This window comes from Gobio gobio (genome assembly GCF_949357685.1).
Source record: "Gobio gobio genome assembly, chromosome: 18".
In the NCBI taxonomy this organism is placed as follows: Eukaryota; Metazoa; Chordata; class Actinopteri; order Cypriniformes; family Gobionidae; genus Gobio; species Gobio gobio.
In genome coordinates, this window is record NC_137111.1 from 46,529,001 (window position 1) to 46,547,103 (window position 18,103).

Sequence of the window (18,103 nt, forward strand, 5' to 3'; positions counted from 1 at the left end):
TGGCTGTGGTCCAGATATTCCTGTCAGTTTACACTGCTTCGTCAAGCAAACCACAAAAATAACAGTCGTCGTTGTGTAATCATTTGGTGTTCGCCGTTTGTAATCTTTTTTTGAAGAGACTGGCAGATCGCGCTGCAAGCCTGCAACATTTCCGTCAGATACAGTAAATGCTTAACCTAGTCAGCGTCACTACTGTGATTGTGCATTGTTATATTATATTCCAAAAATAATCTCTTTGAGAACGATATTTGCTGATATATCTAATGAAACGCTAACTTTAGTATCATTGTTAATTTGTTTTGTCTGCTGCAAAGTGACTTTCTGGCTCGTTCGACCACTTTTAATCCTGCGGTGATCTACCCGTAATAATTCATAATTTCATTATAGCATTTGTTTCAGCTGGCACAATTTTATTAAAAAATATAAACATCTATAGGCTACCGTAGCCTACAATAGCCTATCAGTAACGTTACCACATAATTATGACAATCATCAAAGCGTGATTTGTATAGCAGGCAGAGGAAATTAAAATTCCGTTGTATTGAAATTGTATTTCATTGTTTATTATTTCATTATTTTTAACACTTTGTTAAAAACTGTAGTTTTAAAATAGTAATGTTAAAAGCCTTGTTTCCTGTGATTTTAATCCCTGTGTAAATGCATACATTATGTTGTCCTTTACATAATATGTATGAATGTATATGGTGTATGATAAAAAGGTGATCTTGAAATTGTGGCGTTAAAGGGGACATGTGACAGGGAAAAATTTGGGTGCACCTAAATAAAAAAGTTAGGCGCACCAGTGCAACCAAGGCAAAAAGTTAGTCTGGAGCCCTGATATGATTATATTATATTACATTACATTACATTATATTATATTATGAATTAATATTTATTTTCTCCAGCATTAAAGGGTTAGTTCACCCAAAAATGAATATTCTGTCAATAATTCCTCACCCTCATGTCGTCTGACACCCGTAAGACCTTTGTTCATCTTCAGACACAAATGAAGATATTTCTGTTGAAATCCGATGGCTCAGAAAGGCCTCCATTGACAGCAATGACATCTCCTCTCTCAAGACCCATAAAAGCTACTAAAAACGTTGTTACAAAGTCCATCTCACTACAGTGGTTCTACAATCATTTTATGAAGCGACGAGAATAGTTTTTGTGCACAAAAAAAAAAAAAAAAACGACTTTATTCAACTTTATTCTGGACCTCAGAAGTGAACTCATGAAGCCCCACGACGCATGCCCGAGAGTAGAGCCGGCGTTCTGACACATGAGCAGCGATGGGAATAACGGCGTTATAGATAAACGGCGTTACTAACGGAATTATTTTTTTCAGTAACAAGTAATCAAACGAATGACTTGCTCCCGTTACAACGGCGTTAGCATTACAGAGAATAAAACGCGGCGTTACTATAATTGAGCTCACTGAAGCGGTTTTGGTAAATGGTAAATGGACTGCATTTATATTGCGCTTTTAACAGACCTAGGGCCATCCAAAGCGCTTTACATTTTGCCTCACATTCACTCATTCACACACCGACGGCGGTGTCAGCCATGCAAGGCGCCATCCAGCTGGTCGGGAGCAGCTGGGGTTCGGTGTCTTGCTCATGGACACCTCGGCACTTGGTCAGGTGGAACCGGGGATCGAACCATCAACCTTCCGGTTTGTAGACAACCTACATGAACCACTGAGCCACTGCCGCCCAATCATCCGAACAGGCTCTCTGTCAGTCGGACCTGCAACGTGTTTCTTTCTCTGGTTGGTGTGTGTGTGTGTGTGTGGGCATGTTTTTGTAAAATATCAGGACACAAATGTGTATAATGACATGGGTATGACATAGGTATTACAAAAAGAGGGTGAAATATGAGGACGTTCCCCGTGTCCTCACTTTTCAAAATGCTTATAAATCACAGAATGAGGTTTTTTCCCCAGAAAGTGAACTGCACAGTCTCCTGTGATGGGTAGGTTTAGGGGTAGGGGCAGTGTGTGTGTGTGTGTGTGTGTGTGTGTGTGTGTGTGTGTGTGTGTGTGTGTGTGTGTGTGTGTGTGTGTGTGTGTGTGTGTGTGTGTGTGTGTGTGTGTGTGTGTGTGTTGGGTAGGTTTAGGGGCAGGGGCAGTGTAAGGGGATAGAAAATACGGTTTGTACGGTATAAAAACTATTACGCCTATGGAATGTCCCCACATTTCACAAAAACCCCCTGTGTGTGTGTGTGTGTGTGTGTGTGTGTGTGTGTGTGTGTGTGTGTGTGTGTGTGTGTGTGTGTGTGTGTGTGTGTGTGTGTGTGTGTGTGTGTGTGTGTGTGTGTGTGTGTGTGGGCGTGCATGCCATGCATGTTGGGGGGTGGGTGGGGTGGTACACATAAATGATGATGATTGGAAGACAAAGTTGAGGTTGATTGGTTGAGTTCACACACACACACACACACACACACACACGCATACGCATACGCATATGCACAGTCACACACACACCAAGTCCAACGACTTCAAAGGTAGCTTTCGCGAACTAGAAGTATAAGCGCTACTTTTCCCTTGTTGAGGTGAAAGGTCAGAATGTGTATGTATCGTGCAACTTATGCTCAGGAAGAACGAGTCTCTCCACGCCGGTGGCCAGTAATTCTAATCTAATGAAGCCTCACATCATCACATGCCGCCACAAAATTAGTGGCAACAAACCCAGGTGATAACGTGAGCTCCACTACCAAAGGAGTAGTATAGTACTGATAATATTTACACAATATTTACATTATAGTAGGTCTACTGATAATATTTACAATAATATATTGAATTGGATATTGTCTCTCACATTGTCCCACAGCAACATTACAATAGTTTACATTAATGTACAATGTTTTATAATAGTAATTTATTCTATTTAGAGTCCAATTCATTCATTTGACATATTTAATATTGGGGGCATCCAAGTTAAAAAAAAAAACAAAAACAAAAAAAGTAACTCAGTAGTTACTTTCCCTGGTAATTAGTTACTTTTATAATGATGTAACTCAGTTACTATTTGTAAGAAGTAACTAATTACTTTTTTTAAGTAACGTGCCCAACACTGCACATGACCCGGAAGCGAGGAGCTTTGTTTACAAGCAGAGGAAGACGCGCCATATCTAAGCTGTTGAATTCTACATTGACTGTGCTTTAGGTGTTGGCGTAGTGCTCAAAATGGTGCTAAAGTGTGCATTTCATGGATACTCGAAGTCATATTCTCACGCATGCGTCGTGAGTTCACATCTGAGGCCCAGAATAAAGTTGAATAAAATCGCTATTTTGATTTTTTGTTTGCGCACAAAAACTATTCTTGTCGCTTCATAAAATGATTGTAGAACCACTGTAGTGAGACGGACTTTGTAACGACGTCTTTAGTAGCTTTTATGGGTCTTGAGAGAGGAGATGTCATTGCTGTCAATGGAGGCCTTTCTGAGCCATCGGATTTACACTAAAATATCTTCATTTGTGTCTGAAGATGAACAAAGGTCTTACGGGTGTTGAACGACATGAGGGTAAGTCATTAATGACAATTTTCATTTTTGGGTGAACTAGCCCTTTAAATTCAATCATATGGGCATATTTCACTGTGCGGGACATGATTAAAACAGAATGAAATGGTTAATTGCAATTACTTGTATTGTAAGCATAAAATCCACGATTATGACAGGCCTAAACATTCTTGCTGTCAAGTGAGGAATCACAAGTTAATGTTTTGGTCTGGTTTGAGGTCAGCATTGCTGAGTATGGACGATCAGCCGGGAGTGTTTGGGTGTGTTTGCACACCACATTAATGTGTTGAAACGGTTTGTCGTCTGTCATCAGCTGTGGACTTATTTGGACATAAAACTGGGCTGAATTCACAGATACGGTGTGGAGTATTATTGCCCTTTTAGAATAAAATGTGACGCAATGGCTACATCATTTTTTCTCCCTTTGATAGTGCATTAAAGGTGCAGTACGTGATTTCTGAGAAACAATGTTGATATTTGAAATCAACCCAAACAAACACACCCTTCTTTTATTGCTCCGCTCCCAAAATGAACGAACATGCAATGCAAGAGTGGATGTCTATTTATCACAGCAGAAGAGAAGCAAAATAAAGCTTTGCAAATATGCCGAAACGAACAAGGAAGAGCAAAGAATGAACATACAGTAAACGAGTACAAGCAAGAGTTTGTTGTTAGTCGCCAGCAGCACACAATCAAAACCAAAGATACGTGACCAGAAACAACTGTTTTTTCATTTACAGGCCTTCATGTGTCGCGCTGGAAAGCTTTTCTTATATTATCATGAGTCCTAAAGCTCTTGTCTGATCATAACCCATCTTTTTCCAGTGATATTCCTCTGACCTTTTCTCTATTGTAATGTCTCTCAGTCATCTCTCTTTCTACAGTCTTTCTTCAAATCTCCCTCTTGATCACTCTCTCCTCCACCATCATAAGTGGACACGCCCCCTACTGATTGGCTCACTCTGTATCCTCCCCCATCATGAGTGGACACGCCCCCTACTGCTGATTGGCTCGCTCTCTCCTCCCTCATCATGAGTGGACACACCCCCTACTGCTGATTGGCTCACTCTGTCTCCTCCCTCATCATGAGTGGACACACCCCCTACTGCTGATTTGGCTCACTCTGTCTCCTCCCTTATCATAAGTGGACACACCCCCTACTGCTGATTGGCTCGCTCTCTCCTCCCTCATCATGAGTGGACACACCCCCTACTGATGATTGGCTCACTCTGTATCCTCCCTTAATATGAGTGAACACGCCCCTACTGCTGATTGTGCTCGGGACGATCCACTTTCAACAGCATTTCTCAGAAATTGCTTACTGCACTTTTAATTATATTTTAGAATAAGAAACGAATTCTGTTTTAGTATTCATACTAAATACACACACACTATTAGCTAGAGAAACAAACTTTCATTATAATAATTAAATCAAACAAGCATCTAGCATGTAAAATGTCTGACCTGTGTCATAGTCGTCGTCCAAAACCGCTTTATGCTGTAATCTCTGAAGCTTCATCATTATGGACTCGATCTAAAGAGGGAAAATATTGTAAAATTAACTGAATTAGCAAACACTATTAAATAGGAATCCTCCTGTAAAATGTATAAAATATATATTAGGGCTGGGCAAATTAATTTGTTAATGCGGGTGATTAATTTTTTCAGCTTAACGCATTAAAAATATTTAACGCAAATAACACAGCGTCCGTTTTTATTTCCATTTTCGCCTAGAGTTACATGATCACGCTCCTATTCATGAAAATGCTTCCAAGAAGACAAGACACAAGAAAACGCGCTGTATGTCAATGTCCTGTCTGTGTGTGTGTGTGTGTGTCAGTGTCCTGTCTGGGTGGCTGCATCTCATGTCAGCTAATCGAGGGACACTCTGACACACACACACACACACACACACACACGACGCGCAGACAGACTTGCGTCAGTCTCCTGCTCACATCGAGTTCTCTTTTGCTCTTGAACAAACAATAACAACAACACAGATCATTTTGAGTATTCTCATATTAGGAGTCTTAAATTAGATAACGTCTTAAATTAACTTAGAGTTGTGAGGAAATGAGATGCGTCAGATCCACGTCATGTTCAGCAGCGGCTCTTCTTAAAGTGACAGTAGCACTGATGATGCCTGTCATTAAAGAGCACCTATCATGGCATCTAAAATGTTCCAAATATTGTTTTAGAAGTCCCCAACAACAGTTTTGCATGCATGCAATGACAAAAAAGACTTTAGTTTTCTTATAATATGCATTTATTTTTACCTGTTTTGACAGCGATTCTCAAACGATTCCTTTAGTGATTCACTTTTCAAAACCCCGCCTTTACGTGACGCTAATCTGCGCTGATTGGTCCGATGACCCAGTCAGTTGTGATTGGTATAGTCTGTGCAGATATTTTCGGAAACGGAACGCCCATCAAAGTTTTATAGTGACAGTAATTTGTTAATATGTGTCAGGAGTTATGAATATGAAAACCGCGTCTGTACGTTTGATTGTAATATGAGCCTCAGCTGATCTCATTCATAAAAAAACTCCTCTATTCTCCTCACGAAGACTCGCGACAAATCAACATCCCTCAGGGCTTTTAGTTCAAAAGTGTGCAGATGAGGAGATATATTGATAGATTCTCATATGTCTGTGTCAAATTTCTAAACAGAGGAGTATTTTTTATTCAATACTTCCTCAAAATGCGCAGATAGCCTAATCATGAGCGATTGAGTCTCTTATGTATTGTTTTCAATTCATCCTGGCAGCCGGAGGGCGCTCTGTGCACATGTAGTCCATGTACAGACAGACGAAGAAGAACCATGTGCCATAATAGAAGTCCATAATAAAAGCTTCCTGAGATCGCGAAACATACATTTGACGACTAATAAACACTCAATCGCGACGATGTATGGTTTGTCTTCAAGCCACTTAGTCTTCAAATGCTCATCCTTGGGCAGATGAAAGAAGTTTGCTTTTGAGTCGCACTTCAGAACACAGCGTCTCGTGGCCATGATGTTTTCTAGTTTTCACTGGCGTCTTGGAGCGCAATAAGTGGGCGTATCGTATTCAAATAACTTGACAAGTTGACGTCATCTAGTCAGAGAAAAAGCTTCGGTCTTCTAACGATTCTTAAAAGTGACTCAGAGTCGACTCTTACTTTTGAAAGAAAATAACTATATATACGGTGCACTGTCATATTTCAAACTATGCAGGATGTTTTTGTTCACTTAGATCTATGTTACACACTACATGAAAGGTAAATTTCAAAATTCCATGATAGGTGCTCTTTAATGTTCATCAAAGAACAACGGGAACAGAGAAAATTGTAGCTTTAATGATGATTAATCTATATTACATTTATTATTTATGCAGTTAAGAAAGGTGTTTGAAAACTATTACATTTCTGTATACAGGGAGTGCAGAATTATTAGGCACGTTGATTTTCTGATCATATTTTTTTTCCAGGCACATTTGACCAATTCCAAACCACAGTAATCCTAATAACTACTATTAATTTAGTATTTAATAATGTATAAGTGATATATAATTGTTCATGAAGGCTGGAAATGAAAAATACCTTATATTCAGGTGTGCAGAATTATTAGGCATGTTTTCTTTTACAGATAAATTGAGCCAAAAAAGAGATTTAACTCTTTTTAGATACAACACTTCAGCTTGTGATTCTTATCTAGTGGGGGTCATTTTTTAGGATTCTTTACCTAACTGAAGTCTCTGAGATCCTGACACCTTCACTTCTGGAGACTCCAGGTAGGTTGCAGCTCTGGAAAATGGTGGCGCTGGAGACTAAAGGGTTCCTGATGGTTTCACCCTTAATTCTTCACCTTAATTCTTAATTCTTTTGCAGTTAACAGGTGTCTTTTCTTCACCACCTGTTTTTGTCAGATCCTGCTGACCCAACGAGCATTTCACTGTCCAATGGTCATGCCTTAACTGCAATGTCTAGTATTGCATTAGTATTGCATCCTTCTCATGGGCATTTAATACTTTTTGACTTTTCAGTCTGAGTTAAATCTCTTTTTTGGCTCAATTTATCTGTAAAAGAAAACATTCCTAATAATTCTGCACACCTGAATATAAGGTGATTTTCATTTCCAGCCTTCATGAACAATTATATATCACTTATACATTATTAAATACTAAATCAATAGTAGTTATTAGGATTACTGTGGTTTGGAATTGGTCAAATGTGCCTGGAAAAAAAATATGATCAGAAAATCAACGTGCCTAATAATTCTGCACTCCCTGTATCTCTAACAGGGAAGGCCATGGGTAAAATAACATTTATTATAATGGGTTTAGGTAAAGATTGTTTTTAAGTTCACTTAAATTAAAAGTTGTTTTTTTTAAAGCCTAATAAATGTTGAAATTGGGAGCTTTCAGTTATACTGTAATGAAACGTCATTAATGTTTCATAGAGACATCAGTGATACTGGCCTTCATTCATAAAAAGATGCCATTACAACACATATTTAAAATATGCTGTCTTTAAATTGTTTATACATTAATTTGGAGAGTAACTCAAATTATGACAATATCAAAATATTAAAAACTTAAAATATTAAAAACTTGCAATTAATCACGATTAATTACAGAAAAAATTTGATTAATTAGTACAACCCCAAATCAGAAAAAGTTGGGACAGTATGGAAAACGCAAATAAATAAAAAAGAAGTGATTTCTAAATTTACTTTGACTTGTATTTCATTGCAGACAATATGAACACAAAATATTTCATGTTTTGTCTGGTCAACTTCATGTCATTTGTAAATATGCATCCTTTCCTGTCATTCAGACCTGCAACACATTTCAAAAAAAGTTGGGACAGTAAAGCATTTACCACTTTGTAATGTTGCCATTCCTTTTCACAACACTTAAAAGACGTTTAGGGACTGAAGACACCAAGTGATGAAGTGTTTCAGGTGTAATTTTGTCCCATTCTTCCTGCAAACAAGTCTTGAGGTGGGCAACAGTACGAGGTCTTCGTTGTCGCATTTTGCGCTTCAAATGCGCCACACATTCTCTATTGGAGACAGGTCGGGACTGCCAGTCAAGTACCCGTACCCTCTTCCTCCGCAGCCAGGACTTTGTAATGTGTGCAGAATGTGGTTTTGCATTGTCTTGTTGAAATATGCATGGACATCCCTGGAAAAGATGTCTTCTTGAAGGCAGCATATTATGCTCCAAAATCTCTATGTACTTTTCAGCATTAATGGTGCCTTCACAGAAGTGCAAATTACCTTTGCCAAGGGCACTGACACAACCCCATACCATGACAGACCCTGGCTTTTGGACTTGTTGCTGGTAACAGTCTGGATGATCCTTTTCTTCTTTGGTCCGGAGCACATGGCGTCCATTCCTCCCAAAAAATACCTGAAATACTGCTTCATCTGACCACAGTACACGTTTCCACTGTGTGATGGTCCATCCCAGATGCCTCCGAGCCCAGAGAAGTCGACGGCGCTTCTGGACACTGTTAACATAGGGCTTCCTTTTGGCACAGTACAGTTTTAACAGGCATTTGTGGATGTAACTACGTATTGTGGTACTTGACAAAGGTTTGCCAAAGTAGTCCTGAGCCCATGTGGTGATATCGCTTTAGATGAATGACGATTCTTGATGCAGTGCCGCCTGAGGGATCGGAGATCACGGTTGTTCAGCTTAGGCTTGCGCCCTTGTCCTTTACGCACTGAAATTCCTCCAGATTCCTTGAATCTTTTAATTATGTTATGCACTGTTGAATGTGAAATATCCAAATCTCTTCCTATCTTTCTTTGAGGAACATTGTTTTTAAACATTTCAATAATTTTGTCACGTATTTGTTGGCAAACTGGCGATCCTCGGCCCATCTTTGCTCCTAAAGGATTAGACCTTTCTTGGATGCTGCTTTTGTACCAAATCATAATTACAATCACCTGTTGACATCACCTGTTTCAAATCATATCATTATTTAACCATTTTACCTCATTACTAGCCCTAAATTGCTCCTGTCCCAACTTTTTTTGAAATGTGTTGCAGGTCTGAAAGACAGGAAAGGATGCATATTTACAGATGACATGAAGTTGACCAGACAAAACATGAAATATTTTGTGTTCATATTGTCTGCAATGAAATACAAGTCAAAGTAAATTTAGAAATCACTTCTTTTTTTATTTATTTGCGTTTTCCATACTGTCCCAACTTTTTCTGATTTGGGGTTGTAGATATGTACATAGATCATACATATATTCCTCATTAGTGCCTGCACGGATCAGTCGAATGAGGCATCTACGTATATATCTTTGATCGCGCCAGTATTTTGACCTTATTCGCCGGAAGTTATGGCGCTGGGAAAACTAGATGACATTCGTCTGATAAGAGGTAAAAAAATAACAAATACTGTTGGATCATTTCGTGTCTTAAGACATCAATGTGTCGCCACGAGCCGCATTGTTTAATAAGGTTTGTGACATTCAAATTCCATTGATTGTTTTTTTGATGCATTTTCCTGTAAATTTCTGTCCAAATATCACTTCCTTTTTTTTTTTTTTCGTTTTCCATACTGTCCCAACTTTTTCTGATTTGGGGTTGAAAAAAAAATTAATAGATTCCCAGCACTAATATATATATATATATAGATATAAATGATGGAGATATCTTATACTTTGTTGTGTCGTACCTTGGTGTTTGTGCGATTGTTCTGCAGACAGTCTTGCAGAACCTCCTCGTACTTCTTTTTCAGGCCGTCCCGACTCTGGTCTGAGGATGGGGTGGTGCTCTCATAGCCAGAGGTGACCGATGAGGCCGAGGTCGAGTCTGACGAGTCAATCGAGAGCGAAGACGTGACTTCGGTGTCCAGAGAGCCCGAATCTGAGTCCTGGATGTTTTCTTTAGCATAAGACGTCATGGAAGACGAGGTCTGCATGTCCAGCTCTGCTAGCCACAGATCTCGGCCCAATAGCAGCCCTTTTTGTTGCACTGACTGACCAATCGAGCAAGGCAAATGTCTTAATGTGAAAACCTCATGTCCTGATTGGCTAATTGGTTTTAAAACACCTGAGTTTGAAGTTTCAGATTCAGTCGATTTCAGTTTGTTTGTGCTCGCATCTAAAAGATCACTCGTTTCTAACGACTGCTGAATGAAACTAAAGCTGGAATTGAAAATGTCACATGACTGCTTTAGAGGATTTTCCTCTATGTGAGTTTTGGAAGAATCCGAAGAGTTGTCCCTCTCGAAAAGATGTTCTCTCTGCCATTTCTCAGATGCGCCCTTTTGAGTGTTCTCATTAGTAGACGAGCCAATGGGAGTTTCGGAGGGTTCTCGTTCAGAATCACATGGCGTTCTGGCAGCGTCCACCTGGTCAAGCGTCTCTGTCCGCATGTATCCCGGCCGTCTGAAACTCCTCCTGCGATGGCTTCCTGATGCTGCCGCACCACCTGTTGAGAACAGATTACTGATTAAACGTCTTAGTCTTGATAATACACCATGAAAGATACTTGGACCTCTGACATCTGACTTTCACAATGGCATTTTTGTAAACAAATAATGACCCATGACAGCTGCTGTCATGTGGTTCAGCTGTAAAATCTCCCTGTGATCAGTGTGTCAAATGCAATACAGCTGTTGAGAAAATGAGAACTAATAGGCATATCAGGAAATGCACAGTAAACACAACTTTAAGAGCTCATTAATTATCTATCAGTTTTATTTTTTACATAAAATGTTGTACATTTTACATTGTAAATTTTACACAAAACGTAATAACAATAATATTTGAATTAAAAACTAATGGGCACATCAGGAAATGCACAAAAAAACACAACTTTAAGATTGAATAATTTACATATCAGTAAATATTGTACTTTTTTACATTTAAACAAATATAATATATATACATATATAAACACACGCACGCACACGCACACACACACGCACACACACACACACGCACACACGCACGCACACACGCACGCACACACGCACGCACACACGCGCACACACACGCACGCACACGCGCACGCACACGCACACGCACACGCACACGCACACGCACACGCACACGCACACGCACACGCACACGCACACGCACACGCACACGCACACACGCACACACGCACACGCACACACGCACACACGCACACACACACGCACACGCACACGCACACGCACACGCACACACACACACACGCACACACACACGCACACACACACGCACACACACACGCACACGCACACGCACACCTTTCAATTCTTTGATGAATAGAAAGTTCAAAAGAACAGCATTTATTTGAAATAAAATCTTTTGTAACATTATGAATGTCTATACTGCCACTTTTGATCAATTTAATGCACCCTTAATGAATAAAAAGTATTAATTTCTTTAATTTTATTCAAAAAAAATGTAATTCTTACTGACCCCAAACTTTTGAACGGTAGTGTATAAAGTTACAAAAGCTTTCTATTTCAGAAAAATGCTGTTCATTCATCAAAGAATCCTGAAAAAAAAAGATTTCTGAAGGATCATGTGACACTGAAGCAGGGATGGAAATTAACTTTTTTGTCCACGGCCACTCAATGTTTTTACCAGCCACTTTCTTGTTTTTAGCCGACAATGTGTAATGTGAAAATTAATACTACAAGCTCTACAATACTTAAGCAGTTTATTTAATCTCAAGTCTATTTTCTCTTTCTCTCTTATACACACACAAACCATGAACTGATATACATTTCATTCAATGAGTAGGGCAGATTAATGGATGTGGCATTTGGATGATTCGTGGTCTTTTATGGCTTCCAGTTTTAGGTTTTTAGTCCCAACAATGAAACTATTAGTTTTGGCATCTTCTGAAGCGTGTTGACGACATACTAGGGTTGCCACCTTCAGTCTGGCAAAATAAGGGACACCCATTCACGACAATATCAAATTTTATATTATTTTACATTTGATTATTTAATTTATTTCTAAAGCCTATTTGGTGCACTTTAAAGGGATAGTTCACCCAAAACTAAAACATTAATATACTCTCCCTCATGATGTTCCAAACCTGTATGAGTTTCTTTGTTCTGCTGAACACAAAAGAAGATATTTTGAAGAAAGTTTGTAACCAGGCACCATTGACTTCCATAGTATGAATGAATCTTCCAATGTGTTCAACATAACAAAGAAATGTATACATGTTTGGAACAACTTGAGGGTGAGTAAATGATGACAAATTTCATTTTGGGGTGAACTGTCACTTTAAGCAGTCATTCTGAACCAGTAATCACTTTTTTGACAATTCAATTCAAGAAAAGATGTGAGCGAAGCCATTCGGTCTGTTGTGGCACCGCTGCCGAATATCCAGAAGTTAAAGCCGGAGCAAGAACAATCTTTAATGAGTTTTGTTGGTGGCCATGATGTTGTGTCCCGGGAAAAGTTTGAGTTTTTCCAGCTCGCTCCGTTAGTGGTGAAGGAGTTGCTGAAGCCCTATTGGGACGGTAATTGTTTCTCGTGGGGTCGGAAGGTATTGTCATCATTTACAGGGGCTAGTCAGTGATTTTATAGCCGTCCGTCTCCCACCACCTGCTTAAAAATCCCCCGGCCGAATTACTGCTTTAGACAAACACCAAGGTCGTGTGGTCATTTAACTGCTGTCCTAATCCACGTCTCTGAGTTTTCAAGAATATAAATCCTTTTTGACCCTTGCAGAGCACCGTACGGCTGCGCTTTGCTGTAATTTGGATGCATTTCTAGACTTGTATTTCTTTAAATGCTGGTGAGTGTTTACAAGAGCAATACATTTCATCACCGCTCAAAAAATAAAAAGAAGAAAAGCACGTAAACATTTGAATTGGGCCGTTATTTACGCCAGCATTTATTCTTATCATACCAAGCATATGTTTAGGACCAGGTGAGCAGCACGTTCCCCATCACACAACTCTCCCCTCCACCGTGAAGAAATCACAATCCGAATGCACAAGTTTTAGGTTTTATCACTGAGGTGGTGCACAATCTGCACAGTTATTTTTACGGACTTCGAACGGCACATGACATACGTCACGACCAAACGTTAGCGATTGGTTATGGCAGGTCCAATAGTTTTAAACTTCAACAGAAGTACCACCCTCAAGGAAGATAACGCTTGTCAATGGAGAGTGGCCAGACTCTCTGAACAAATGAATTGTACGAGAGTCTGGTAAGACCAGGCTAAATAAATTAAGCTTTGATCACAGGAATAAGTTACTTTTTAAAATCTATTCAAACAGAAAATAGTTATTTTAAATTGTAATATTTCAATTTTTTTTTGTATTTTTAATTAAATCAATGCAGCCTTGGTGAGCAGAAAATACTTAATTTTAAAACATAAAAAATCTTACCGATCCCAAACTTTTGAATAGCAGTATATACAGACACCATTTTTTTAATATTTGAAATATACAGTTTAATTTATGATGAAACAAACAGCTCTTTAGGGTTCCTGAAAATAACGCTCACTTTAATGGAAATTTAACTCACAGAAATCACAAATGAGATCTCTTTAATATCTTAATTCTCCTAGACAGCAATAAGACTAAATGGAGCGCTACCGGAGATTTTTTGCAAATATCTCCTGCTTCTCACACACAGAGAAAAAGTGTGCCAAAACTGTACCTTTAGGGGTAAAACAGCTTGTCACTGGGGCAGTATCCTTAAAAGGACATCTTTGTACATCTTTTTTTTACCACAAAAAGGTTCATGGTAGTACCGTCACTCTAAAAAAAAAGGCTCGTAATCATAGGGGAACCTTTTTTAGTGGTACGTATTTGTACTCTAAAAGGTACTAATATGCACCTTTTAGGAGTAAAAAAAAAGGTCCAAAGATGTCCTTTTAAGGATACTGCCCCAGTGACAAGGTGTTGTACACTCTAAAAAAAAAGGCTCGTAATCATAGGGGAACCTTTTTTAGTGCTATATAGCACCAATTTTGGTGCTACAGTGGTTCTTCAGCGGTTCTTCAGAGGTGCTATATAGCACCTTAGTCAAAGAACTGGTGAAGAACCTCTGAAGAACCGCTGAAGAACCACTGAAGCACCAAAAATGGTGCTATATAGCACTAAAAAAAGGTTCCCCTATGATTACGAGCCAAGAACTATTTTTGGTGCCATATAGAACCTTTTTTTTTTTAGAGTGTACCCCTAAAGGTACAATTTTGGCACACTTTTTCTCTGTGTGCAGATGTTCTCACACGTGTCTCATCTAGAGTTTCAGAAGAGATTTCAATACAAGTCCATTTGAGGATTTTTCAGGATCAAAAGATTTAAGATAGTGGATATTTCTAATCAACAATTTAGTTCTTTGCACTAATATTTATTTCTATAAATCTCACTATAGAAAGTAATGTAACAATATTAATGTAACGATATGTATAATAATGTAACAATATTATTAGTCAATATATTGTAGAAAAATGGTAAAAGCAAGCATATGAATATATGATAAATAGGATAATCAATTATATATATATTATTTTTGTAATATTCTTCCCTTCAGTAGTAACTTTTTCCAGGGATTTCCACTGAACAAATGAATATATTATTTGGATAAACAATTAAATTCAAAGAATTTATAATCAGAATCAGCTTTTTGGTTTGGGCTGCGCAAGTTAATCATCACAATTTGATGTGAAGTCCACATTATATTATCCTTACTGGATGTCAACTAATGACTCGACTGTATGTTGCTTTTATTTTGAATGAGAAACATCACTTTGAAAGTATGATAAAATATGAATACGAAATAAATTAAATGAAGTATCATATTAGTCTCAGTCTTTTTAAATGCATCGTGTCATTTATTATAAAACATAAACAACACTTTAGGGTTCCTGCAATACTGTTTAACCTTCTGAGCAATGAAAAAAAAAGAGCAACATCTGAGTAACTGAGAAACGTTCCTCTGGACGACTGCAATCTCGGCTGAAATGGGTTAATGTGTTCAAACGACAAGCCATCATAAAACTACAAGCCCCAAAACACCAAAGAGAACACAAGAATAAAACCAAACCTCCACATTCAAAGTCAACAAAACACAGTGGCCTGTTGTTCAGTGGGCAAAGGGGACGCTCTCAGATGAACTCTTTGTCTGCAGCTGTGATTGGCTCTTCATTTAAACATGTTTCCCACAAACCCTCACTCATCCGTCCAGTGTACGGAGAGAGAACAGCTGCAGTGCCGTTACATGCGTCTCTCGCAGATCTTTCAAACATTAACACACAAACTCTCACGGGAGAAATAACAGTGAGTCCATTCACAGGACAGAGCACAGACTAGATCATGACCTCTGAAAAAGGAGGGAAATGTTTGAAATAGAAAGTTCATATCAATGATTTCTATAGTTTTCTATTAAAAAAGAGTTTTAAAGATGTAATACAGGGCTCCAGACAAAAATATCAATTGACCGTTCGCAAAGACCCGCCCCCTTTAGTTACTGTTGCTATGTCCGACAAATTCAAATTTATTTGTATAGCGCTTTTCACGATACATATCGTTTCAAAGCAGCTTCACAGAAAATGCATCTACATTACAATTTAAATTGATTTGTACATGTTATGCATTTCAGAATTGCACATATACAAAGCACACAGATTAGCTAACTATCTATTATTAATCAATACAATAACTATGGCACAGAAATAAGACAAGCCATGGCGCTCTCACACCACACACACGCGCTCACGTAGAGAAAATACATCGCGGAGCAAAGAGGACACTGACAACACACCGACACAGGACAGAGCAAGTTACTTTTGATATGAAACAAAGTCTAAACTTTGAAATTGTCATTTTTTAAAGAAATTTAAACAATAAATAGCGTTTTGTGGCTCTTTAGTGTGTGGTGATCGCTGTAGCGCCTCAGTTAAAGCTGCTCGTGAACCGATCATCTCTTCTAGTTCATTGATGAGCACGAAATAAACATGAATGAACACTAAAAGAAATGTTGCTTCAACCGCGGAAAGACGTCAGTACACACAGTTTTTCCAAGTTCAAGTCCACCGACAATAATCTACTAACTCTCCTGACTGCTTTGTCGGACAAACCGGCAGATTCGGCGCTGTGATTGGTCAGATCACCTGTCAATCAAACTTACGGAGAAGGGTGAATTAAGGAACCATTGGCTCCTATAAGGTTAAAATTAGGCACCTAATTATTTTTTCAAGTGCCACAAAACAATAAACGCGTTTTAATTTTTCACATGCGATTATATGGGTGGTGTTGAATTTCTTTTTTAGCTCCTTCCATTCTCTAATGAAGACAACAGTTTAAGTAAAACAGGGTTTCTGCAGGTTTCACCAAGTCAAATTTAAGACTTTTTGAGACCTTTTTAAGACCGTTATGAATGAAATTTAAGACCTATAAAAGGAAATGCAGTCACAAATTTACTTGCAAAGTAAATTAATTTATTCAAATTGAACAAATCGATAAACTTGTACGTCCTCATAACTCAATTCCACCAGGATTTTGCGACTTTTTTTTGGTGATTTTTCAGATCAAAATGACTTGAATGATTTTGTGGTGGTAATTTCCAGACATTTGCATTTTTTTCATAATTAGGACACCACATTTACCATATTCTGTAAGATGCACAACAGCCACACATGACAATATAATAAAAAACTAAATACATAAATCTTGTTTATTTTGGTCTACAAATAATGCAGGATCTAAAATAAAAAAATGCATGATGATTTTTCATTATTATTGTTATATTATATATACATATATTATTGTTGATTTAGTAAATCACAGAAACACGAAAAACTGGAGGACTATTAGCTGAAGAATAAAATCCGTTTTATGTGTCTGTGGTACAATCTGAAAGAGCCTCAATAACACGAAAGCTGATTGGCTGCAATATAAGCTGCATGTTGGTCTCATTTGTAGTCAGCAAATTATATTTGGACTAATTAAACATTCTAAAGTGCTGCAGGATTTCGATGAGCATTAGAGCTAGCGTTACATGGACACAGGAAAATTAAGACCTGTTTAAAATTATTTAAGAGCTAGAACAGGATACTTTAGCGAATTTAAGACTTTTTAAGGCCTAAAATTTTGATTTTGAAATTCTAGACTTTTTAAGACCCCGCGGAAACCCTGTGAAATATAAGGATTATGTAATATAGTGCATATATTTAGCAAAGTGCCCCTTTCTATAGTTATAGTTTATGAGCATTGAATGGCTTTTCTGAGGTAAATTTGACGTGATTGTTCTTAAGCTGTTTTATACAAGCTCTTTCCAAGGTGGAAATGCTGATTGAGCGATCAGGCCACATTAAAGAGCACCAAAAAGTTGAAAGTTTGTTAATTGTTTACTAAAATTAACAAACAATTTAAAAGGTGACATATTAAAGGTGACAGTTAAGTACAAATCGTCCTGTGATTATGGATGGCTGCGCTACAAATACAGGCAGTAACAGAAAACAGCAAAGATTAAAATATATTGAGAGTAAGATTTCAGTATCAATTGAAAACGAGAATTGTTACCGATTAGTTGGCGTCCACACAGCTGACATGTTCATCTGTTGTGGTTAACCATGTTGTGTGCACGAAATAGACACAGCCTTCT

At 38.2% G+C, this 18,103-nt stretch overlaps 1 protein-coding gene across 2 annotated transcripts in view; it reads right to left on the reverse strand.

The window, feature by feature from the left end:
* The window catches only part of disc1 (DISC1 scaffold protein), a 111,807-nt gene that overhangs the window by 81,402 nt on the left and 12,302 nt on the right, over positions 1-18,103 (reverse strand). For both annotated transcript variants that reach the window (XM_079843597.1, XM_079843598.1), the window contains exons 2-3: positions 10,201-10,958; positions 4,987-5,056 (exon numbers count right to left, since the gene is read on the reverse strand). In XM_079843597.1, the coding sequence (XP_079699723.1) occupies positions 4,987-5,056; positions 10,201-10,958 (828 nt within the window). The remainder of the gene's footprint in view (positions 1-4,986; positions 5,057-10,200; positions 10,959-18,103) is intronic.